At 50.6% G+C, this 17,665-nt stretch overlaps 1 protein-coding gene across 1 annotated transcript in view; it reads right to left on the reverse strand.

The window, feature by feature from the left end:
- The window catches only part of FLACC1 (flagellum associated containing coiled-coil domains 1), a 356,560-nt gene that overhangs the window by 271,038 nt on the left and 67,857 nt on the right, over positions 1-17,665 (reverse strand). Inside the window, exon 2 of the mRNA XM_069615462.1 lies at positions 12,091-12,240. Coding sequence (XP_069471563.1) covers positions 12,091-12,240 — 150 coding nt within the window. The remainder of the gene's footprint in view (positions 1-12,090; positions 12,241-17,665) is intronic.

Consider the following 17,665-nt stretch of genomic DNA (forward strand, 5'->3'; position numbering starts at 1 on the left):
GAGTGAGCAACAGTGGGTTAGACCATCCGACGGGGCCCGCACCTCCGGGAGGCTTTGTTCCCCCCCTCCCCTCTGAAGATATTGGGCGATACTACCGAGGTGGAGGTGGCCCTGGTGCGTGCCACGGGGCAGCGCCTGGAGGGGCGCCGACGTTCCCCCCCCCCTCCCCCTGCCGCTGGTCCTGTGGGGGCAGACTGCTGGCTGGAGTCTGTTGCTGCGGCTGAATCAGGAGGTGGGGACATGTCGGCACACTGACTCCAGCAGCGCACAAGCACCCCAGGCACAATATAACAAATCCCTAGCGCCGGTGGCCGGGCCAACACACCCGCTGACACGGACTCGCCACCCGGCTCTGTGCCCTCCTTTTCCCCACCCGCTTTGGTTGGGGAGGCTGCCTGCGCCCATTTAGGGTGTGTGAAACGTTCATAGACCTGTGCACTTGTCCTGGTGGGGCTGGGCCAGTGTGTGGCAGGACCACATCCGAGATACAAGAGGGCGCCCGTGGGGCCTGGCAGCGACCATGGGGAAAGACAAAACTAGAAGACCCACCATGCAAAACAGAATCGACCAATACACGATTCCCCCATCGCAACCTCCGGATACTCAACCGCTGCCGTCGGTCAAAGAGGACTCTGCACCTGGGCTCTCCATAAGAGACGTTATGGCAGCTATAGCGGACTCCCGCTCATCGATGGAGCAAAAGATGGACGGTATTAGCCTGGACATGTCCCTCCTCCGACACGACCTGCAGAAACTATCGGCACGCACAGGTGAGGCGGAACAGCGCATCTCCAACACGGAGGATGGGTTGCACACAGTGCAACAACAGCTTCAAGGAGTTACCGCCAAACTTCAAACTCTGGAAGCCAGAGTCGAGGAAGGGGCAATAATATCTGCATCCTCTGTATCCCCGAAAAACCTGAAGGCCCCTGCATGGAGCTTTTCTTGGAGCAATGGCTGATAGACCTGTTCGACCAACGATCCTTTTCTAAATTCTTCTCTATAGAGAGGGCACATCGAATGCCCACTGGCAGGCCAGTGCCTGGTGCTCCGCCGCGAACGGTGATAGCAAAGTTATTGAACTACTGAGACCGAGACACGCTGCTGCACCTTGCACGAACCAAGGGCACGACCACCTTTAATGGGTCCAAGATAGCCTTGTTCCCGGACTATACCCGGGAGGTACAGAAGGCGAGGCAATCCTTTGAAAAGCTAAAACGACAGCTGCAAGCGATGGGAGTCAAGTATGGCCTGCTCTTCCCGGCCCAGATGAAAATATATTGTAAGAGTACAACAGTTCACTTCAACGACCCAAAGGAAGCCTGGCGTTGGGCAGAACAACATATTGAAGGGGACTGGTCGGCTACCCGACCCAAAAGGGACAGAAATCCTAGACCACCACCAGTACATCCTCCGGATCCGGACCAGCCAACCTCACCGAACCAGCCGGCGGTGGCCGGAGATTGAAAAGGACTGTTTCTTGCGGATAGGTTTACCCCCACATGCGGGGGCATGTCCAGACTGTTGCTACAAAAGGTATGGGGGTGTGCCGCAGTACTGTTACAAATCGTCTAGGTCGTTAATAAAGCGGCTTGCGGGGGCATATTTCCATTGCACGTGGGAAAGGCAACGGGGCCCCCCCCCCTTCATTTTCTAATTTCTTCTAGTGTTAATTTGTATAAGGGTTTGTAAGGCTGCCACCTTACAGTTGTTGAGGGTCAGGAATGTTGGGGCGACAGGTACTTCGAGTTGGGGTGGAGTATGGGGTGGGGGCGGGAAGGGATAGTTTTATTAAGTTCTGTGTTACCCTGGGAGCAACGCGTCACCGCAAGCTCCGAGGTCTGTTGAGGTTCATGGTAAGACAAGGCTACAGATGGTTCAGGCAGCACAATACTCAGCATTCATGGTACATACTGCAATACATCACCAATGACGGGGACGCCCTCCTCCTAATACACCTGGTCAACCCCTCGTGTGAGTCTCTAGATGCACCCTTACAACCCCAGTCGACCCTGACTGAACGTCCCAAGTCTCTCAAGGTGCTTACCTGGAATGTAAATGGGATGGGCTCTGCGATCAAGAGGCGCTTGATTAAACAAACACTCAGTAGACAATCCCCCGACGTGGCCCTGCTATCCGAAACCCACCTTGCGGATTCAAACTGTTGTTATTTCCAACGCACAAACTACGGGGCTGCCTTCCATGCGGGATATACAATGGAATCCAGAGGCACTCTCGTTCTCATACATAAACGCATCCCCTTCACCCTCCAGTGCTCGGAACAAGACCCACGGGGCCACTATGTGCTGATCCTAGGTACACTTTGGAATGAAAGGGTCGCCTTCGTCTCGGTGTACTCCCCGCCCGGATTGGGGCGGGAGTTACTGGACGAATTGACTGCCCTGATAGGTAAACACCGACCTGATAAGTTGTTTCTGGGGGGAGATTTTAATGATGTCATGTGCAACTCCACCGATCGTACCCATCTCAGACATCGCAACCCGGACACCCCCACGAAGCTCTCTACCTTTGCGGCCGCCATGGGCCTGGGTGATGTATGGCGAGAGCTACACCCGGACGCCAGGGGGTACTCCTTCCACTCTGGTGCCCACGACTCCCTCTCCAGGATTGATTATCTCTTTGTCCCACATACAGATCTTTATATGGCAATAGCGGCGGGGTTCCTTCCCCGGGGCATCTCAGACCACTCGCCTCTGCTTGTGGAGATTCGCACGCAAGGCGCTTCCCCCCCTAGGACGTGGAGATTGAATACTTACTATCTGGGTTTCCCCAAGCTTGTTGATCACCTTACCGAAGCCTCTACCGAGTACTTCGGAATTAATGACAATGGAGAACAGGATCCAGTGGTGGTTTGGGAGGCCTACAAGACCGTTTTGCGGGGCGCCTTAATCTCCTGGGTGGCAAATAAAAGGCGGGAGAGGCTCCAGGATATAACGAAAGCGGAGGACGAACTGGCCCAATGCGAGAACGAACACACCCTTGACCCATCCCCGCAGACTCAGCTCTCCCTTAAACGAGCCACTGAGGGCTCTGAAACCTCTTATTAGATAATGCTAAACAGGCCCATTGGGACTCCAGAGCCAGAATTTATGAGCACGGAGACAAAGCTGGCAGAATGCTAGCCTGGTTGGAAAAGAGGGATGAGGGACAACGATGTGTTCATGAGATTGTCACCCCACGGGGAGAAAGGTTCCAATCGGATGCAGAAATAGCAGAGGCCTTCGCCCAATTTTATGAAACACTTTATCGGGCCCCGACCTCGCGGCTGGACCCATCCCCGCTAAATGACATAATATTCCCGGCTCTCTCAGTGCAGCAGAGGGCGAATCTGGACTCTGATCTCTCGGAGACCGAGGTGGCTGAAGCACTAGCCCAACTGCAGACCGGAAAAACACTGGGCCCGAACGGGTTCCCGGTGGAGACATGGCAGAAACTGGGGGGGGGGGGGGGGGGGGTCAACATAGCGTCTTCTATCCATAAAATGTTATTGTCAGCCCCGGAACGAGGCGCTCTCCCACAGGATCTGTGTAAAGCTACCATTGTGGTCATCCCCAAGCCGGACAAGCCCCAGGAGCACTGTGCCTCCTACAGGCCAATCTCGTTAATCAATGGTGAGGTTAAGGTCCTCGCCAAGCTACAACCGGTGGCCGATACCCTAATACACCCGGACGCGGATGAATCTGCGTCGACTGCACTTAGCGTTAGAGAGAGCTCCCACCATTGATAACCCGCTTGCCCTTCTGGCAATTGACTTTGAGAAGGCTTTCGACTCGGTCCGATGGGATGGCCTCTGGGAGATCATGGCACGTATGGGCTTTGGGGAGGGGTTTATGGGATGGGTGAAACTGCTGTACACAAACATATGGGCGGAGGTCAAGGTGAATGGGCGGACCTCTCGCTCCTTACGAATGGGCAGAGGCACACGGCAGGGGTGTCCTCTCTCCCCCCTTCTCTTCGCTCTGGCGATAGAACCATTGGCCATATGGCTTCGCCAGACCACATCCTGGATGGGATTCAGATGGCCAGAGGGACACGAAGATCGGATATCTCTATATGCGGATGACCTCCTGATATACCTGGGTGAACCTGCCCAAGCTTGCCCCATAGTGACCCAGATTCTTGTCCAATATGGGAAATCTAGTGGTTTAAGGATCAACTGGAAGAAATCTGTTTTCTTTCCGGTGAAGGGAGGGGAATGCCCTTACCAAATAGAACAACTTGGTTTCCGATACCTTGGGATCTGTATCACATCAGACCTAACTAGTTATAGCAGGCATAATCTCAAGCCAATCCTGGATTGATTCTCTAACGACGTACAGCATTGGAAGCTTCGCCCCCCGACCCTCATGGGTAGAGCCGCGCTTTTTAAAATGTTGGCTCTCCCGCGATTTCTCTACGTCCTCCAAAACACCCCTTTGCAGATCTCAGGGGCCGAATTTGGTCGGGTGGAAACCCTCCTTAGGGAGCTCCTGTGGGGTGGTGGACAAGCGCGCATAGCCCTGGCTACAATTCAGAGGTCGGTCTGGGAGGGTGGGATCGGAGTGCCCCGCCTTCAGACCTACTATTGGGCTTCACAATTGGTGGTGGTCAATGACCTACTCCACGGGGACCGGGAACTACCCCACATTAAAGCCGATGTGGCAGCCATGCATGACACCGATCCAATACAGTTGTTGTATCAAGCCCCCCCTAGGCACTCCCCACTAACAACAAGGGCACAGATTACTACCTCTTGGAGGCAAGTACACAAATTTGTGGGATGGGAGAACAAGATATCAGCGGCGCAACCCCTATGGCGAAATGCCAACCTGAGAGAAATGGCGAGGTTCGAACTTTGGCCGTGCTGGGTGAGAGCTGGGATTCAGAAAGTGGGGGATGTTCTGGGCGATGGGAATCTTGCCCCGTTTGCGGACCTGCAGCACAGGTTTCAACTCCCTGACACCGAGAGATACCATCATATGCAAATGACCCATGCCCTAAGAATCCACATAACGTCAGACGACAGCATCCCGGAGTACTCACCTATAGAACGTAACATTCTACCTGAATACATCCCCTCCAAATGCACATCCACTCTATACAATGCCATTACATCCTTCGCGACTCCTGAATTGACCACCTTAAAGGCCAGGTAGGAAACAGATGTAGGGGATATTGACCCGGAGGACTGGATACGGGTACTAATGCACCCCAGGGAAAATGCTATCTCCTCGAGTCTCAGACTAGTGCAACTTAAAATACTGCACAGAGTGTATTATCCTAGAACCGCACTGTTCGGGTGGAAGAGAGCAACAAACCCGAACGGTCTTAGATGTGGGAATGAGGAGGGGACCTTCTTTTACATACTATGGTCCTGTACCCGCATCCGAATTTTCTGGGAGGCCTGTTGTCGGGAACTGGCCCGGATACTCTCCAAATCAATAGAACTTGACCCAAAGGTCCTAATCCTGGGAGTCCCAGGGGAGTACGAACTGAACAAGTGGGAAGAACTGTTATTGCATACGGCGGCAGCCCTAATGAAACGGAACATTGCACAAAAATGGGGAGTCCCCGAATCTCCGACAATGGAGCAATGGGCGATGGACATGGACACATGTGCTATGTTTGAAAGACGGATTTATAATGCAAGAGGTTGCCCCAACAAAGCCTCTAAAATATGGGCGGCATGGGAGGAGGGAGGGCCTTGAAGCATATAGCCTTGGGAGACTCCACTTTGAACACCTATACTGTAAACCGCAGGTGTTTCCCGTGAGAACGGTAATGCAAGATATTTCAATACTGCTGAATGGGCCTTGTTGGCCTCATCTGTTGTAGCTGGCTTTTTTTTTTCTTCTTATCTTTTGGGTTGTTACGTCTACGTTATGATTAAATGATAATAAAAAATGTTTTATCAACAAAAAAAAAAATGTGTTTGGCATATATCTATTGTGTTATTGTTTTGTTTTATGCATTTATTGAAACAAATTAATCTGAAATAAATTGAACACACAGGCCAGCAGTCAGCAGCAGGAACTGCACAAACTAGAACTATTTCTATTTATTGAAGAAGAGGAATGTTAATTTCGATCAGAAATAACTCACAATAACACATTTGCAGATGGCTGAGGCATCCTTGCTACACTCTGGGTGTCTTTACACTAGCACAAAGATGTGAATAAGTATTGAGCCAGTTTATGAAGGTGTGAACAACGTTGGGCATAGATGAGGGACAATGACAAAAAACTAAAAGATTACAGAAACAGGGGACTTACAAAGGTAACATTAACCTACAGTGGCAAGTGCTTCCAACTAAAGAGGAGCAGTATACACACATACAAAATTAGGCTACTCAGCACTGGCGGAAGTGTGGGTTTAGTTAGAGGGATGGGAGAGTGGGTAGCGGGTGCTCTCTCTTTAGCAAGTAGGTGAAGTTTAGGCCGAGCTTTGAAGAGATCCACAATTGGGCTGGCTTTGATTGTTACCGACAGTGGGTTCCAGTGGAGCGGGCGAGTAGGGAGAAAGAAGGGAAGTGAGAGGCGGCACCAGGGGGAAATGGACACTGAGGTAGAATGCGTAGAAGGATGGAAGGAACATGTTAATGAGTAGATAGAGATACAGTCAAGCAGGTTCTGAGGAGTAAGGTCACTGATAGCTTTGTAAAATAGGTTTGCGTAAAAAGTCAGCCTGCAAGGTTTTGATAGGAACAAGTAGTGTAGAATTTGCGTATGTTGTAGTGAGTGTGGGTAGTGAAGTTGAGGGCTTTGTCTAGGGGGAGGGAAGAGTAAAGAGGAAGGTGTTAGCGGGCATGAGCATTATTTTAGTTTGCAGAGCACGACTGTGGAGATGTACGTTTTTGTAGAGTGGCGAGTAGGGAATGGACACATTTTGTAAGTGATGAATTGTTGCAGTCAGAGATTGCCATCAATGAGGACCCCAAGATTGCAAACTTTGTGCAAGGGATCAAGATCAGGCAGGGAGGAGACAGGAGTGGGAGAAGTTGGGAATGGTGTTTGAAGCTGGTAGAAAGATGATGCCCATTATAAAGAGTTCTGCATAAGGCATAAACGAGCCATACAATAACGCATTCCAGTGAGACAGTTGATAAATCTATTCTGAGACAGCAGAGGTGAAGGAGGGAAAGGATATAAAGAGTGTTTTCAGCAAAGAGTTGATAGTGAAAGCCAAAAAACAGGATAAGTCTTCCCATGACAGAGGTATAGAGGATGAACAGCAGAGGTCAAAGTAAAGATCCTTCGCAGACACGGACAGAGAGAGGGGTCGGATCAGAGGTTTGTGAGGTCAAGGAAATGTTAAAGGTGCATCCTTTTAGATAGAAGATAATCCAGGCTAGAGCAGATTTGCAAAACCCAAGGTAATAAATAGAGTGAGGAGGTTAGAGGAGTGGTTGTCAGTGCCAAATGTGTCAGAGAGGTCCAAAGGGTCCAACGTATTGAAGCAGGTTTCGAGCGGTCAGCATTAGAGGAAAAGTTGGGGACATGCACGAGTGCTGTCTCAGTGGAGTGTTTACTACGGGAGCCAAAGTCAAGTAAATCTTCAAAGCCATTAACCTCAAGGTACTTACTGATCTGGAAAATGACCATCTGCGGAATAACCTTTGAATAATGAGGTAGGTGGGAAACCAGGCGATAGTTTGCTGGGATGTTTGGATCAGTTAGGGGAAAATAGTCAAGAGTCGAAGGGGCAGTGGGAAAAGGTGATGGACAGAAGGGAGACCGAGGAGGGTGAAAGAGGAGGGCTGTGAGTGTCACAGATGTTTAATATTTTATACAAAAAGTAGTGAGCAAAGTCATTAGTAGAGACAGAGCAAGCCATTGAAACTGGCTTGGGAGGTGTGAGTGAAACTTGGAGGGAAGTTGAAAGTTTGAGGGGATGATTGCGAAGGGAGAACATTAGGCTTGTAAATAGGAGGATTTTGTAGAAATCACTGAGAAGGTGAAGGCAGCAGGGTAATTTTTTAAGCTAGGAATTAGGGGGTGTTTGATTTGTACCAGGGTGGTAGGTCACGGCGCATGTCTGTTTTGATGGTCTGTATCTCAGAGGTAATCCATGACTGAGGGATGTATGTAGTTGCATCTGCTTTTTTGGCCGAAGTACATTTTGCTGAATTTCTTTTACCATTTTTGATGTTTTGTATTACCACTAAAAGAAGGGGGCGATGCATCAGACCCTCCTTGACTTACCCATCACCCTCCATTTCTATATAACTAACCCAAACCTACCATCTATTTTGCGGTAAAAATAAGTACAAATGTGGCAAAATGTAACTCCGCCACATGTTTGGTCGAGAACAGTGGGTAATACCGGACTGAGAGCAGGCGAGGAAAGGTGTGAATGTTCGCACATGGTAGTGTTGGTCAAAGGAAGTCAGAAAAAGCATGGTCAATAGAAGAGACCTAAATAGGGGAGAAAGACAGGAGAGTTATCCTAACATCATCAAGGTAAGGGGCATGAGGGTCCTGATTGAATTTCCATTTGGTCATTGAAGAGGGGAGAGGAGTAGTAACGGGTGGAGGGGTGACAATGATTCAGATGGCGTCACTTCTCCCCAGGGGGGAACCCCATTCTATGTGATTCGGGAGGGGAGGTCGCTAACCAATAGTGCCCCTAGGGCTGGTAATACGTGGGAGGATCTCATAAGGATGTGATTGGGAGGCATGGCCCCTTTAAACCCAAGCCCCGGAGGCTGATGTTAATGCCCAAATCTTCCGCACATAAGCTCAAATCTGAAACTATTACTATTATTATTATTATTATTATAGTATTCGAGAAGCAACAGAGCGCTTTACAGAGGTATATAACAGTACAGATGCTTACAGAGTGCTTTTCAGATGTAACAGAACAGATCTACAGCGAAGGGATGAAAACAGAGGAGCACAGAGGAGGGGTACAGCTGTATAGGGTGACAGGGGGAAAGGGGCGGACAGTGTCTAGTGAGTCAGGTGGCACGCGGGCGACGTGCTGGTGTAGGTGTTGTGGAAGAGAGACTCCTTGAAGAGGTGGGTCGGGTTCTTTTCTGAATTGTGGGAGCGAGTCTGATGCAAACAGGGAGGAGGTTCCATAGTCTTGGGGCGTAGGAAGAGAAGGCTTGTTTTCTGGTCCTTTCATTTTTGCAGCAGCAGATTTCAAGTCTGCAAGAGTCCTGGCTTCTGGTGGTGCACTATGTGTAATTGTGAAATGTCAAACCATCCTGATATCATAGATACAGGGACGGGGACGAGCTTGAGAATGCTACAATCGAGCAGGGCAAAGGCTCGATCAGCTGCTGTCAGTTGGACTGACATTACTCTGGGCCGGCCCTGCTATTTAAACTGAACAGCAAAGAAGGACTGTGTTCTTTGTCATGCTCTGACCGTCCGGCGATGGCCCATGCCGTTCTGGCATGCAGAAAGCTGTGATACGTCCAGAAGGAGAACCCGGCGACCGAAGCAGCCTCAGCGAAGCCCGTAAGACTGGACATGGGTTTTGGGAGACTGCAGCAAGACACAGTATGCAAAGCTTTAGAGAGAAGCGGCGGGATGCCCAAGGATCATCTTGCGAGTTGGTTGGGAACCAGCTTAGTGCACCTGGAGGGACGAAGAAGTGGTGGCGTGACCTGTAGTGGGTGGACCATCGGGTCCGACAACAGTGCCGAGACCTACCGTAACCTACAACAGAGCCAGGTAGGCGAATATGTGGACAGGACAAGAGACGTGTTGGCGTGACCTGTCATGGTTGGAACTTGAGGTCCGACAACTACGCCAAAACCGCCGGCAGTACCTGGGGAGAGAAGGCGGCAGTTGAAAAAGTGCAGAGAAAGAAGTGGAAGTAGAGAAAGTGGACCCGCAACCCCTAGCAAAACGGGTGAAGAGTTCCTCAGGAGAAGGTAACAGGAACAGTCCGGGAGGTGGCTGGGAAAATGCTAGATTGTAAACAGTAAAGAAGTCAATGGAGTAGTGAACCATTTTGTAACACAATTCTCTGGGCAGTTCCACAAATGTGGTGCTGAAGAGTCGAGAGGGACTCAGGGAGCCTCTTTGTCGTCCCAGTGGGGACAGAATAAAGAACATAAAGAAAGTTAAGGCATTCTCCTAGCCCAAAAAGGATCCTGTAGAACGGTTTTGTTTGCTTTTCATAAACAGGATCTTTTGTGGAACTTTTATTTTGAACAACCTGAGAATCTCTGGTGAACTTTACATCCCAGAGAAGGGAGTCATTCTCCTGGCTTATAGTGCAACACAAGCAGAACTTTATATGATGTATTGTAGTAACAGGGATAGGGTAGGAGACATTTTGACTGGGAAAGTGCCTTTTGATTTGGACTTGCACAGACTTCCTGACGAGCACCCGAGTTTATGAGTTTATTTGATTTAGGTAGGGAAACCCCATTAGAGTTAAAGACAGACAGGTTTATTTTTTATGTTAAATAAAAGTCAATAGCAACCATCATGGCACCACTTGGTCAGTCTCATAATTCCTTGTCGCCAATGGGGACTGAGACATTAAACTGAATAATGGAGTGATCAGAAAGAGAGGGGTCAAATGAGAGGTCAGGGACGAAGAGTGCAGTAGAGAGATGACATGATCAAGAGAGTTCCCAGTAGAGTGGTTAGGCTGGTTGGGAAGGGAGTAGAGGTAGTGGGCAGATGCAAGAGATTTAAGTTCAAGGCAGGTGGCTGCTGATAACTAGGGAAGATTAAAGTCCTGCAGCATGACAATGGGGATGCCAGTGGAAGTGACTTGAGCAGAAGATTCATGTCTGGAAAGAAGGCATGGAGAGGACCATGGAGTCGAAAGAGAGCCAGAACAGTGAGAGGAATAAAAAGGAGGAGTTGCGTACTGACATATTTAAATGAGGAAGGGGTGATGTCAAACGGGGATAGGAGAGCAGTGATGAGGTCCTTATTGATAAGGAACCCCACACTGCTGCCTTTCTGAACAGATATGGGGAAAGTGGGAGATGGTAGCAGAGAGAGTGTTGAAGCTACTAGTGCAGCAGGGTCATGACTGGAGATCCTGTTTCCTGTGATAGCAAGAAATGAAAGTTGTGGCTCTTAAGAGTCAAACTGGTCAATTATGTAGTTATATTTGTTGCAGAGGGCTTGTGCATTCCAGGAAACAAGTGAAAGAGTGAGATGAGGTATGGGAGATGAGAGGAGCAAGAGGTCAGGGAGGGGAATAGAGGAGGTTCGGGAGCCTGGAAGAACAGAAGCATAAGGTTTAAGGAGTGCAGGAAGAGAGGAGGTTAAAGGGAAGAGGAAGACTAAAGTAGAAGCTAAACTGAGATATGGCTGAAGGCTACGAGGAAAAAGGGAGCAGAAAAGTGGAGTACAAGGGGGAAGAGAGCAAAGTCAAGGTGCATGATGGATGCTAAAAGAAATAGGCAAGTGAAGACCGTGGATGAAGAATGCGGTCGGAGAGAGGGTATGTGAGTGAGCGGAAGAGCTGAGAGTTTGGCAGGGAAGGAGCAGGTAAAGTTATGAGGTACAAAGTATTGTTGCTAAAGAAACTGCTGAAGAACTGATAACAAAAACCTAAAGATTTCTCCTAAAAAGACTGCGTTGTCCACGCCTGATCGAGGAAGAGTCACTGTCACGAAATGTAGAGAAAGAGAATATCAGTTATATTACTGGGCATGGGAGCCTAATGTGCCCCCACACCTCCTAACCCCTTCAGGATCCAATATACAGAAGGCCACTACAGTCTTCAAGGTTCAGTCACTACTGTAGAGATGGAGGACATATCACAGTGTACTGTAACAAAGTAAATTATCAAAGAGTTACACAACGTTATGCTGCTTTGACACTCAGCGGATAAAGGGTCTGGAAACAACAGCAAGGTTTGGGACGGGGCTCAAGTACAGCAGGTTCCACATCAACCCACCCACAATCCACTGAAATGCCAACAGTAATCCCATTGCCAACACCCCGAAAACCACCACTGGTAATTCTATTCAACAATTCCTCTAGTTCACATTTAAAATGTATGCTGGAACCCAAACACCTAATTCTGCGTGCATCCTCAAGTCCCACAAACTGCTTGCCTGCCAAAGGAGTGGAAAGATAAGCAGTCACTAAAAGGTACCTTCCTTACCGTTGTCTCAAAGGTGGGCATGATTTGGGCTTCGAAAAGCCGCCCCTTGGAAACCTGCCTGCCTGCCAGCAGCTACATGGCGGAGTCTTTGAGAATGGCAAAGGTGATAAGCGTCCCATTTTGCTGCTATCCCCTTTCAGCTCCTGGCATCTGTAGTGGGTTTAGAAAAAAAGAAGACAATGTCAATAAAGTCATGATTTTCTTCTCTGAAATCTCTTACACGTCAGAAAAGTGAGAACCACAGCCAAAATACCCAAAATAAAGGTTGTCATAAAAACATGGTTTCTGTGGGAAATGTACTTTTTTTAATGCTGGCCACTCTACGAGGCAGTCTATGAGAAGAATGCCCACCAATCAAGTGATGCATCCGAGCCCACATCAAGGGCGCATAATGAGAATAAAGGGAATCTGTCTCACGTTTATGGGCCTCATCACAAGTCGGGTGGTAACCCTTGAAAGCGATGGTAACGAAATTCTGCTCCACCAGATCATGAGCTGGCGCAAATACCACGGACTGTAAAAGCAGTCAGTGCTATTACACCCAGCCACACGAGGCACAAACACAGCTGCATCACAAGTCCGTGTCCGGCGCGCTTAGTGCCGAAAACCGGCACGAATACCACCGAAAACACAGTGCAGTTACTTCCAGCTGGAGGTAAATGAACACAGGTGCCTGAAAATAAGCCACAGGTGATCCCAATCCACCCGAGAGGGCTACATAAGGCACTCCCCTACTGTAAACACTGTTTCCAACACCATGCTGCCACTAGCCACTGTGAGCTGGGACTGGCAGCTGCTCATCCTGCACCTGGAAGTAGAGAGGTATGACAACCAGGTCAGGGCACAGGGAGTACTGGGTGTTGAGGAGGAGGAGGAGAGCCCAAGCAAAACTTGCACTGATCCCCAGGGTTAGGCTCTCACCCTGGACCCTCACTGACAGCCAGATTGCCACCCTGTACTGCCACAACAGGGAGACCATAACAGAGCTGCTCACCACAATACAGGAAGAAATAGGAAGCAGGATCAACATCCGGACAGCTGTGCTCCCACTGCTGAGGCTAGTGTCTGACCTACAATTTCCTGGAACTGGCACCTTCTAGCACTCTGTGGCCATTGATGCACGGCATGGCACAGCCCACATTCTGCGCAGTGTAGGGCCAGGTGCTTGAAGCCCTCCTGCGGCAAGTGCAACACCACGTCTCACTGCCTACCACCCCAGCCCAGGCACAGTTCTATGGCATTGGCCAAATGTGATTGCTGCCCTGGACTGTACCCATGTTGCGCTGGTGGCCCCCGAGGCCCATGAAGCAGTGTACCGAAACCGCAAACACTACCACTCCCTGAATTTGCAGGTGACCTGCAACCCAAACCTGTACATCACCCACTGCTGTGCCCACTACCCTGGTTCCACCCACGATGCCATGGTCTTATGGAACAGCACACTGTCAGGGTACATGGAGAGGCACAGAGGACAACAGACCTGGATAGTGGGCGAGTAGAAAAGCTAACACACATGAGCTGCAAATTATATGCCCAAATGGGGGTTGGGGGATGGAAAGGATTACACAAAGGAAGGCATTACAAGCGATTGCGAAATCTGTACTTCACCACCTCCCGCACCATCGTCACAGAAAAGGCCTGGGAGCATGCACATGTCAGGCTTACCTGCATGGAGAAGCAGTTGTACATATACAGTAGCAACCATATACACCCCACATGACTACAAGTACCAAAATGCAACATGCACTTACCAAATCAATGCTGACTAATGGCCACATTGCCTCACAACAACCCTGCCAGTACCAGGGCCATGCATCTATGTGCAGGTCAGCCCACAATGCCCACCCCTTGGCACCAGATGCCCGGGGAACCCAGGATGCCATATGCACAGTGGAAATACACTGCCACATGACATTCCCCATGTCTGCTGCACATGTCACCAACAGACACCTTACGTAAAATATGCTGCAAGGGAACAGGGTGCATGTGAAGCACAAACAATGCATGACACAAGTGACACTGCATTCACAGATAAACACGTGCCGTGAAATGAAGGTCCATGTGCATGCACAAGTAGTGCATTGGCCTGATATAGTGTAAGTCCAGCCCCACACCTTACACCATGTCTAATGCCTGTGCCTCCCCCATGCAAGTGACTCGGATACCCACAGCTGCCCTGGCTAAAGACCCCTGTGTGTGATCCACAAACACTGCAGTACACTGCCTACAACCAAGCTCACAGCAGGACACCTATGCGCATCGAGCGTACCCTTTGTCTCCTGAAGGCACGTTTCCACAGCCTCAACCGTACCCCTGGAGCCCTGATTTATGCTCCAGAGAAAGTGGGTACAATTGTGCTTGTGTGTGCCATGCTGCACAATATCTGCCTGAACACAATTCCACTACCCCCTGACGTGGGCATGCCACCACCAGAGGTTGAGGATGCAGTGCCTGTAGCTGAGGCAAATTGCACGCATTGCCAGAGATGACGTGAGGGGTGGGAGTTTGGCACGTCAGGGACTGATAGACAGTTTCTTTTGACACATTCACATGGCACAAGCCATGCACAACTGTATGCCACCACCTCAATCAATAAACATGACAATGACACAATCTGGAATGTCCTTGCATTGATTAAGTTCAATGGTTTTTATGCAATTGAGTGCCGCTACTATCCCCCCTCCCACCACCAACTCTCCATCACACTATCCCCCCTCCCACCACCAACTCTCCATCACACTATCCCCCCCTCCCACCACCAACTCCACAGCATGGCCACTCATTGCAATCACTGAGTCCTCCACAACCGTGGCATCTCCCCCCCCAATGATTTTGGGCACAGAAGGAGCTGTGACTGACGCCTCAGCATGCCCTTTTGGGACCCCTATGTGGGTCTGGTTGAAGTGGAAGGGACGGAGCCTGTCCCAGGTTTTGTTGGCGTTGCACCTATGTGCTATGCCGGATGGCTTCTGCCAGTGCAGAGACGCCTTCAGTCATGTTCCTGACCTTCTGGGCATACAGTGTCAGGGCAGCCGTGCTGGCTCTTGTCTCGTCCCTGTTCCGCGCGATGGCCCACACAATCCTGAATGATGTCCCTAATGGCTTAAAAGTGTTCACGGTGCGTGTGGCCAATTGCATCCATCTCCGCTGTCTGCGCTCCATGCCCTCAAGCCTCTGTAACAGCATGCTACGTGTTGGTGTGTGCTGTGTGGGTGAGGGTCTGTGCACTGGCCCTGGGCTGTATTCAGGGGAGCCATATGAGGGTTTATTGAAGTCAGTCTCAGGTGACTGTGCACGCTGGCAGCATGGAGGGCTCTCCAGGGAGTGTGGACGCTGGCGGCATGGAGGGCTCTCCGGAGAGTGTGGCCGTTCGGCAGGTAGTGACACCAAGCTGGTGTCCTCCTGTGACTCCTCAGTCACACTGCCAGCAGGTGTGGCCTCAGTGTCTGTGCCTCCAGCTGCAGGTGTGGGTGCAGTGTGCCTTGCACTGCTCCTGGTAGCCTGTGGTGTGGGCGTTGACTTGGCCCTGCTGTGTTGCGGTGTTACACGGTGGGACATCCGCCTCAGTGTAGCTTGAATGGGCCTTTGCGGGGGGAGGGTTGGTGGTGGTGTCAGACCTTGAGGGCCTGGATGCGCCGCTCCCAGAAGGGCCTGCAATGCTGTCCTCCTCTGATGCCTCTGGCGATGCGCGAGTGCCTGTAGGGGACATAGGAAATGTTGTCAGGTATGGTGCCCCATGTGTGGCGGCATGCAAGACACATTTGCTATGGTACAGAGTGGGACCCCACACATGTGCAAATGGGCATGGTTGGTTAGGGCAGATTGCATGTGGGCCCAGCATCATTGGGTTACTTGTAGCAACGAGTGGGGGGACACATGGCTAGTTGGTCTTTGGCCTGTGTGTGGGGAGGGCAGGGTGTACATGCTGGAGCAGCTGACGTCTGGCATGCATGCTTTTGGTCCTTCTTGTCCAGACATCCCCTCCTGGGTGGCACTCACATGGAGGGGGTGGTGGCTTAGTTCACAGCACTGTCATGGCTCTATGGGTCCCTGCTGTAAAGCCAGCAAGGCTGCACTGTGGTGCACATTGATTGGCAGGCTAAGCACAGGTCGGTGTGGGGAACTTGTGATTCGTTGTGGCTTGTCTGCCATGCCAACATGGGGCAGGCCAACTATGCCAGCAACATGCTGGTGTGACTACTGCACAGTGTTGTGGTCGCTAACGCACCTCAATCCCGCTGGCACAGAATGTGCCAGTAGGGGTGTGATGAGCATTGCATTTGTTTGGGTCATTTGCCACCCCTTCCCGCTGCTGTGACACACAGGGGTGCTCTTGGTGCCCTGTCCCATGGCTGCTATGGAGGGTGGCTGATGTGCCACCCCATCACTCTGCCCTGTTGAAATGCCCAGCTTCTGGGTCTGCTGACATGTGTCCCTGTCCATTGGGGCATTTTATGCTGGGCTGTCATTTCTGCAAACACTTGTGTGGGGGGTTGGGGGTTGACTCACCTCCTGCCTCCTGGCTGCTGGCACCCGCCTCCACACTGCTGACTCCCTCTGTCCCTTCGATGTCAAGCAAAGTACTGCATTTCTCCTCCCAGGCGGTGAGGACCAGTGGCTCCAAAGTGCCTCCTCCAGCCGACAGGGACTCCTAGTGGTGTTGGGACAGCAGTTCCTACACCCTGACCCTCAGGTCGTTCCACCACTTGCGGCAGTCCTCTCCATTACGGAGTAAACTTGCCACTACTGTTACCTTCTGGCAGATGGCATTCGAGATGGCTGTCATGCGCTGCCCAGTGGTCTTCCGCTGCCGATTGCCATAAAGTTCCTCACAGTGGGCAATTACCTCATCTGGGAGGACCACCAGCTCCCTCTCACTAAATTGGGATTTGTGCAAGCAATGTTCTGCCACCTTGCCTCTAATGCTCTCCTGAGACAGTCTTGCTTCTTTCCAGGACCAGATGGCTGCAGGAAGTGATATTTGATGGATTATGTTTTTCAAAATGGGTGCCACAATGCTTCCCGTTCCTGCGATGACGCAATTTCCGCCGGTGCTAACAGCACCAGGATTACTGGCGGCAGCGCCATTAGCCGTGGTTCTGTGCCTGCAACCCATATTTCGGTGCAGTTTATGCCAGGCACTAATATCGTTACCGCCAGAGTTGGGGGCGAATTCACGCGAGGTTGTGATGCAGTGCTAATACTGCTGCATGAACTAGCAGTAACGCTATTTCCGCTTGGTGGAAATTGCTGCAGATTACCACCAAAGTTGTGATTAGGCACTATGCCCTGTAGAATAGTCATTACAGTATTTTCTGGCATCAGCTGACTCACTTGGCTAACTTCTGTTTAGAACAAGCCATTACACACTGTGTGGTTCATCAAACATTGTTACATCGCAAGATGTAATCTAAAAATCAGATCACTTGCACTCTCTTTTTCCTGAGGTTGCTGCAGCTGCGAAACCCCATTGAAACCATGTTACCACTGGTTTTGCCACATCCAAACCCTTGTGATTTCGACTCCCTACACGGAGCAGTGGAAATTCTGCTCTACGGTGCTCTGCACAGAGTAT

The sequence above is a fragment of the Ambystoma mexicanum genome, chromosome 9 (genome assembly GCF_040938575.1).
Source record: "Ambystoma mexicanum isolate Mex_15411 chromosome 9, UKY_AmexF1_1, whole genome shotgun sequence".
Classification (NCBI taxonomy): domain Eukaryota; kingdom Metazoa; phylum Chordata; class Amphibia; order Caudata; family Ambystomatidae; genus Ambystoma; species Ambystoma mexicanum.